Source organism: Chenopodium album, chromosome 23 (assembly GCF_948465745.1).
Source record: "Chenopodium album chromosome 23, dcCheAlbu1.1, whole genome shotgun sequence".
Taxonomy (NCBI): domain Eukaryota; kingdom Viridiplantae; phylum Streptophyta; class Magnoliopsida; order Caryophyllales; family Amaranthaceae; genus Chenopodium; species Chenopodium album.
The window spans coordinates 29857200-29865840 of record NC_137856.1 but is presented as its reverse complement, the minus strand read 5'-3'; the positions used below and the strand labels follow the sequence as shown (position 1 = coordinate 29865840).

At 32.9% G+C, this 8641-nt stretch overlaps 1 protein-coding gene across 1 annotated transcript; it reads left to right on the top strand.

Annotated features, from left to right (window-relative positions):
- The first annotated feature begins 2873 nt into the window (after nucleotides 1-2873).
- On the top strand, nucleotides 2874-8281 carry LOC145608160 (NADPH-dependent aldo-keto reductase, chloroplastic-like). The gene is made up of 8 exons (XM_081663771.1): nucleotides 2874-3063; nucleotides 5390-5521; nucleotides 5682-5732; nucleotides 5989-6065; nucleotides 6481-6568; nucleotides 6799-7074; nucleotides 7599-7844; nucleotides 7994-8281. The coding sequence occupies exons 2-8, from the start codon at nucleotides 5390-5392 to the stop codon at nucleotides 8075-8077; spliced, it is 954 nt and encodes a 317-aa protein (XP_081519897.1). The 5' UTR covers nucleotides 2874-3063; the 3' UTR covers nucleotides 8078-8281.
- The last annotated feature ends 360 nt before the right edge of the window (nucleotides 8282-8641 follow it).

Sequence of the window (8641 nt, the reverse complement as noted above, 5' to 3'; positions counted from 1 at the left end):
TGTTAAGGGAGAGTGAGAATATGGATTAGCATAAACTTAACGTTTTTCAAGTTCCAAGAAAGTAGGGAATCAAATCTAAATCTTTTTTTTTTTAATTATTGAATAGAAATTTAATTTAATACTTTTTGTAACGTGATTCATGATTTTATTTATTTATAGGTTTTTATTGAATATTTGATAATGGTTGTGGGAATAGATTGTCAAAGAGTATATGGCGGAATCACGAATGCAAGTACTTTGTCTGTAGATGACAACTAGCTTACAGGGTTAGAGTAATGAGGGAAGGTACTCAAGAATTATGATCAAGTATCGTTAGTAATAATTAAATACATGTAAAATAAATAAATATTATTCGTAACAATTTGACTTGACACAATAAATTCAACCGAGTTTAATAAGTTCATACTTCCTCCGTTTTTAATACACACACCCTTTTGCATGGTATTTAAGAAAAGTGGGTCTCATGTGATTTAAAACACCTAAAATGGAGGAGAGAGAATGTTAAGATTATAATTTAGTAGGTTATGAGATTATAATAAGAATGATAGTAGAGTACAACTTTTGACATAAAATATTTTCCAATTAAAGTGTGTTGCAACTATAAAGAAATAGAGGAAGTATAAATTAAGATGAATAGAATACACGTATAAGCTATAATTTGATCAAATATTATTCGCAACACTTATAGTGTATTATACTCCGTATTACATTAATCATAATAGCCTTTTATAGCACTTATGATGATACCACACATTAGGCACATCTAGGGCATGTTCTCTTCAGCTTAATTTCAGTTCAGTTCAGTTCCAATCAGTTCAATTCAGCTCCAATCAGTTTAGTTCATTTCAGCTCCTAATTTCCTTCTCTCATAAAATATTCATTTTAGCTCTATTAAGTTCAGTTCAGCTCTATTCAGTTCAGTTCAGATCTATTCAGTTCGATTTAGTTCAATTCTGCCCCAATCAGTTCAGTTCAGCTCACTTCAGTAAATCAAAACATGCCCTTAGTTAAAATTTTCCCTTTATTTAAGAAAAATAAGCTAAGACAATTTTAAATAAAAGATGTAACATCTAATAAATTTTTATAAGGGTTAATAACGATTACCTAGTTTCACTTTATAAGATATTATAAATTTAGATAAGGTTTTAAAAAAAGATAAGGTTTGAAAAAACCAGACATGTTAAATAAAGTAGAAAAATAAAACACACCCTATGTCAATGGAAATATGTTATTTCAATTGTTAAACCTTGCAAGTGATAATTTTCAATTTAATGGACAAAAATCATGTATTTGAGACTGTGCGTATTGTATGTAACAATATTGGTTACATCTAATTTCACCGAACACTCATGTTTTATTTATCTATCTTTCCATCTAATAGCTTGTTGACCATTAACAACATCTATCACGAGAGTGAGGGATAGCTCGAGAGTGAGATTGATTCGCATCTCAGCCTTCATGGCTCACCAAACTTTTTTTTTCTTACAAAAACTTCTACCACGCTTAAGGCCTAAGATCACCTGAACAACTATATTTTGCTGAAAATGACCTTTAAAAACAAGGGTAGTATTTCCATCCCAATTGAACAATCAAACGTGAATTAAGAACAACTCCAATAGTAAGCTATTAGCAAATTAACTTGATATATACCACATAAATTATTTAAGTTAATCTCATTTGTAGCTGGTCTGTGCCCAAATAGTTAGCTACTGCTCTGTAGTTTGTAATTAAAATGAACCATAATGTCTTCATTAGATTTCTATATAAAATTTTATTATACATCGACCACTCTTTTTAACAAGTTTTTTTTGTGCAAAACTAATTTGCTTAATCAAAATAATTTCATTTTTTAGCTCCAATGGTAAAGCTATTAGCTAGGGAACTTTTTAAATTACAAAATCTTTACCTACAAATAGAGGTGTCAAAAGCACACCCGACCTGACCCGGAAAATATCCGATTCAGATTTGGACTCGCGTGGACATAAAAATTTAGTATACCTCAACTTTTAAAATTGACCCGACCCAACCTTATTAGATCCGATCTGATCCGATTCGATCCAATCATCCAAATTGACACCCCTACAACCCTACCTACAGACTACAACCACTGAAGATGTTCTAAAAAAAGTGTTATGTGTATCATCAATATATATATTAAAACTCAATGGCAAGGATTGTAATCTTGCCACGTGTCACCAATCTTGCCACGTGTCGCCATGTCACCCACTATCATTAGTCATACATCAATGTTTTCCCTTTAAAATTTATGATTTATTAGCATTAATATTTGAACTCATAAACTCTTATTCATTAAAATTAAACTTTAACAAACCACCAATCCGATGACATCTTATGATGATAAAGTTGTATTAAAAAGAGTTACTCATATTCATAAATTTTAAAATTTTAATTGTAAACTTATATGTGTATATTTTAACAATAATATGATTGCAAAATTAATTTTATTTCTTTCATTTACTCAACCATAATTCATATAGGTTATAGTTAATAAAAATATATAACCATGCAAAGCAATTTTAAAGGTTTTTTTTTTCTTTTTAACCACAAAATATGTTTACTCGAAGGAATTTATTATGATAGCCGAATGATAAAAAAAATCCCTTTAACAAATAAAACAAACTGATACAATATAACATTTAAGATACTGCATATTAAATAATAAATTTTGATTTCCAATTATATTTTAAAAAATTTAAAAAATGATATTATTTTTATAAAACCAACAATATGTTACTATATTTTGTTATAATTTTTTTATATACAAACAACGACCCGGGACATCGCCCGGGCCAAAAAACTAGTTTTCCTTTAATACCCAACCACACAATCCCATTACACGAAAACACAAAATCAAACAATAATTACACCACCACGTATGAACTATTCTCGAGGAATCCTATTCAAAAACCATTTCATCAACCGGGAAAATATCTTTTCAGTTTTACACCCTTTTTCGCCGGAAAATTCGCTACTCCGCTTCTCGTCGCCGGAAAACCACCGTTACACCACCGTCGTCACACATTTTCCTCTTCTTCTCCTTCGGTTTGTTCATCTTCTCTCTAAACATCATCATTCCCACTTTATCAATTTTTTTTCATTACACTTAATTTTTGCTGGAATTTCTGATTTATCATGTGATTAATTATGCGTAAATCTTATGGATATTAAAGTTGTCTGAATTTCTGGAATGGTGTATGTGTGAAATTGTGCATTTTGGTTATTGATTGTGATTTGTGTGTTGATGATATTGGTTTTTTTGGATGTTGGTAACGTTATTGATTTTGATTGTTATTCGTCTGTTTTAATATACGTAGTATATGATAATCAAAATTATTGGTTGAATTTGCATGTAAACATGTAATCTCTGGTAATTATAGTGTTCCGATTAGAGTGAGTGAACGTTGGTTTTGGGTACCTATGTTTGAGACGGGTATGTGTACAAGTGTCTGATTGATGAAACTATTTTGTGAATTTTTATATGATTTTGGCATTAAAAAGATGGAGGGTTGAAGTGTACAGTACTCCTACCCATGTTTGAGTGTCGAGGATCTGATATGAGTATCTGCGGTAATGGGAAGAGTTTGAGTAACATAGGGTGAACTAGGTAGGTAATTGAGCTGGGTGAGTTGTTTTGGGTTGAATTTGAATTATGCTTGGAAATTAGGTTTGGTTTTTGTAAGGTGAGTTTAGGCGAGTTAGACCTAGTCCTTGATCATTGGAAATTGTCCCTTCAGTGTATTTGGTTTGTTAATCCATGACAGGAATTGAATTAGTTTACGAGAGTGGAATGTAGTATTATGATTTTGGCTTATCTTGGATTGAGGGTTGAGGTTTTTAGTAGGTTGGTAAGTGACAATTTGATCATTTTATTTGGATTGTGCTATGGGTTGAATATCCGAAAAGGGACTTCATGATGTTATGAGGGTGATGACTGAGTGTCTGAGTGTTAATAACCAAGATCATGGCGTTGTTGTTAGATACTTAGATAAATCAAGTTCTAATGGTAAAAGAGGGGTGAGGTTGATCTCAATGGAGGATTGTTAGTCAGTTATGTATGGAGCAAAGTGTCTTAGCTCCTGTGAGTGTCTTTCCTACTGCTATTGGATTGTTTAAATAATGCATAAAAGCATTAATTTCTGGATCAATAAAGTCATATTCACATACGATGAGTGTTGATTACTTACCAAAGCTGGCATTAATGTTTTTGTGCTAAGTTTGTGTGCTTCAATTATTAAATTTATGGTGGGCTTGTGGTAAATATTTTGATGAAAACTCAACTGGGATACATTGTTCTTGAGGATTTCACTGGAGATGTTCTATGTTTATTAATTTCTTGCTTATATGTATAAGAGTTGTACATTTGGCTTATTGGACTCATTGCCTGATTTACGAACCCCTGTATTATATGATTCCCAATTTGGGGTTCTGTGTGTTGAATTATTTACACAAATTTTCCAATTTCCTTTTTGTGGTTGATTATATCGACAAGGCAAGGAATGTTAAAGATGGTGTGATGCATTGGGTATAGAGAAAGGGCTAATGTTGATAGTGCGTAATAAGTTTGTTAGGATTTGTTTGGAAAGGAATCAAGTGAGTTTGTTAGAGAGAAAGGAAGGGGAACTGCTATGTATCAAGTGAGTTTGAATTATTTACACAAAGTTTCCAATTCCCTTTTTGTGGTTGATTATTTCGACAAGGCAAGGAATGTTAAAGATGGTGTGATAGTGATACATTGGGTATAGAGAAAGGGCTAATGTTGATAGTGCGTAATAAGTTTGTTAGGATTTGTTTGGAAAGGAATCAAGTGAGTTTGTTAGAGAGAAAGGAAGGGGAACTGCTATGTATATAGAAGAGATCAAAGGGAGAGGTGGAATGAGGAGTATAATAGAGTGAACTTAACTCAAATATGCTTATGATGAGAGTGTGCAATTGCTCAAACAACTCCCATTTGATGATTTAATAGCACCAAATTGCAATCTACTACATTTATGTAGAGATATCAAGAGAATATCTCTTCATATCAATAGAGATATCAAGAGAGATCAAGAGATTATCTCTTGATATCAATAGAGATATCAAGAGATTATCTCTTGATATCAAAAGAGATATCAAGAGAAAATCTCTTGATATCAATATTATTACCTAATCCTTTTATCTTTTTGTAATCAATTGTTATTTTATTTGATTCTTGTGAATCATAGAGATTGTATTAGGATTATTTTCTTGTAACACTTACATAGTCTTATCCTTTTCATTCATCTATATAATCAAGCTTTTTCTCTCTAAGCTTTCTCATAACTCTCACAATTTTCTCCCAAAATTTACTTCTTTGTCATTTTTGTGTATTGAATTTTCAATTCTTTAACAGATGGCTGCTGAAATTGTAAATGGGCCAACCCAGTTTGAATTGAATACTGGCACTAAGATTCCATCAGTTGGTCTTGGTACCTGGAAAGCTTCTCCTGGTGAAGTTGGCCAAGCTGTTATTCAAGCTGTTAAGGTCTGTTGGTTTTCACTCTCTTTTGTGCTGATTAAATGCATCTTTTACTTTCAATTGTTCAATTTTATTTTTCCAGATTACACCAGTAAATTATACTTCATAATTCATAGTTAGATCTAATGTTCCATTTTCACCATATCTATGGTACTCCTTTTTGCAGGCTGGTTATAGGCATATCGACTGTGCTGCTATTTATGGTAATGAGCAAGAGGTAAGTATCCCATTTATCCCATAAGAGGGGATGCTTCTTTATTATAATTTATCTTATTCGTTTCAGCAACACTAAACTTATATACTTCTGGCAATCCATAGTTCCTGAAATAGATGTGCAATTTGTAATTTAGGATGTTATACTTTTATTTCTGCAGTATTCGCATTTTTTTTGGGGGGGCAACGATTGGCATGCATTTGTTTTGAATAATTGCCAATTACTGGTTAGACAAATTTGATTGAAATTGTTTTTATAGGTAGGCAAGGCCCTTAAAGAGTTATTTGATAGTGGAGTAGTGAAACGCGAAGAACTCTGGATCACATCAAAGCTCTGGTAAGTTTGCAAGTGTTTTGAATGCGAAGAAAAAGATTATTTTTCTCAAGAAATTGTTATACTGTAATTGCCCTATTCTTAAGGAAATTCTTCAGTGTTTCTTTTGCCTATTATAAACTAATCTGATGTGATGTGGATCTCTTATGAATCTGAAGATTATCAGTGTTACTGTTCTTGTTGCTGTTGTACACTTCTACAGTTGTACTCTTATTAATATTGCTACTGTTGTTGCCTTTTCTGTAATGATTTATTTATTTATAGTTTCTGAAATTGGTTGATCTGATCAGTAATCTCTTGTTGATTTAAATAAAGATGAATTCATGAATCAAACATGATTATACTGTATGCAACATGAAATTTCAATTACTGTTTCAGCTTTCTCATGCAAGAGTATGGCTGTTGTGAAATTCTGCAGGTGCAGTGACCATGCTCCTGAAGATGTCTCCAAGGCCTTGAGCAAGACTCTCAAGGACCTGCAGCTCGACTACATTGATTTGTATCTTGTATGCCTCACTACTCAAAATTCTGATTGAGAAATATAGTACTAAAAGACGAGTCATTTTACCACCTACTAAATCCTTACTGTTATGTGTGTAATTTAGTAGGACTGTAAGGGCTTCATTTTTTAATCGAGTCCATTAGAATTCATTTTGTTATCGGTTTATATCCAATTTGCTCTTCTTGCTACTCTTGCAAGTATGGAAATTTGAATTAGTGCTACTGTACAATGCAGATTCACTGGCCAATTCGCACTAAACCAGGCTTGGAGGGACTTAGTGCTCCTGTTTTGGTTCCTCTGTGTCTTCCTGAAACATGGGCTGCAATGGAGGGTTTATATGCTTCAGGTCAGGCACGTGCCATTGGAGTGAGCAACTTCTCCACCAAGAAGCTTGAAGATTTGCTTGGGTATGCTAAGGTTCCTCCTGCTGTGAACCAGGTTGAATGCCACCCAGTCTGGCAGCAGCCGGCCCTTCACAATCTGTGCAATTCTGCTGGTGTTCATCTGACTGTAATGGCCTCTATCTTACATCTTTATTCCACATACAAAATTATGTGCTCTAAATTTTTGTTATAAAACTGAAGTTCAAATTAAAACTTTCACTGTTGATTTCTAAAACAATTTATCTATTTTTGATCAACTTCAAAGTTTTGCCTAGTGCAATTCAAGCTAAGATTATTACCAAACTGCTATACCTAGAATCGAAGACTATTGTAAATCTGATTAATTCCACCCATACAATTTTTAATGGGTGTGAAGTGTGACGAAACTCTTATTTCAAGGCAAAATGTAATGCAAGTATGCAATAGGAATTTCTATAAGATGTCAAGAGATTAGCATATTACTTCGTATAAATTTGTTAGTCATCTGGTTAATTGGAGGAGCATGCTATGAACTTGTTTTTGGTTTATATTCTTCAATTAAGTTGTTTACCCCTAACTTTATATTATATATTCTTTTGCTTTGATCTTGCTTTACCACTTATATGTCTGGCTGATTTGATGGAGAGAATCTAATACATGAGTTTCTGGCAGGCCTATAGTCCATTGGGATCTCCAGGGAACTGGATCGATGGGAATGTCTTGAAAGAACCAGTAGTGATTGAAATAGCTGAGAAGCTTAACAAAACTCCTGCACAAGTAGCCCTTCGCTGGGGAATTCAGAGTGGTCATAGTATCCTTCCTAAGAGTGTAAAGGACTCACGGATCAAAGAGAACTTCAGTGTTTTTGATTGGTCGATTCCACCAGAGCTCTTCTCCAAGTTTAGTACCATCCCCCAGGTCAGTAAACCTCTGAAAAATGTTCACTCTAGATTTCTGGAAGAGCATAGATAAAGAAGGCACACACAAAGCTATATATTTTGCATGTTTTCCTTCTTGTATAGTCCTTCCATCATGATTTATGTGCTTGCTTCTTCTGTTAATTACAGCGAAGGCTGCTGCGTGGAGATTTTGCAATTCAAGAAAATGGCCCTTACAAAAGCGTGGAGGAGTTATGGGATGGCGAAATTTAATGGCAGTAAAATGTCTTCATTTTCAATAATAAACCCTTTTTTTCTTATTAGTAGAGTGAACATGTGCATTAGCACGGATATATTCATATATCCAATTTGCTAATAGAGATGATGTGACTAAAAATGTTGAAGTTTAAGATTTGATGTATTTATCAACAAAAGTTTGAAATAATTAATATAGAAATTGGTTCGGACTTCTGGTCATATGAATTTTGATACATATTTGCATGTTCATTGCCAAACTTTTTCTTGGCACATAAAGAAAAAAGGTCAGTCAGTGTGTTTGGATAAAGTCATAAAAAAAAATTATGCTTCAATGGGAAGTTTATGGGCAGCCAGCAAGCAAGTCTTGTCTTTCAATTGATTGAGGAGCATCTTTTGCGTGGTTGTGCAAGGATCACATTTCATTTGATTCCAAAACTTTGCTTTTAATGGAAAGAGAAAATCCAATTGTCTTAAGAAAGAGAAAATTCAATTGTTATTAACTTGTCTTAATGAAATTATTTAAACATTTCATTAAGTCAAGATTAATAAAGAAAGGAGACTTCTTTCTATTAACTTGAA

What these genes read in the sequence shown, in the direction of transcription:
- LOC145608160 (XM_081663771.1), top strand. Translation starts at nt 5,390, where the DNA reads ATGGCTGCTGAAATTGTAAATGGGCCAACCCAGTTTGAATTGAATACT. An exon ending in TGGATCACATCAAAGCTCTG is followed by an intron (nt 6,066 to 6,480) that starts GTAAGTTTGCAA and finishes GAAATTCTGCAG; the next exon opens with GTGCAGTGACCATGCTCCTG. An exon ending in ACTACATTGATTTGTATCTT is followed by an intron (nt 6,569 to 6,798) that starts GTATGCCTCACT and finishes TGTACAATGCAG; the next exon opens with ATTCACTGGCCAATTCGCAC.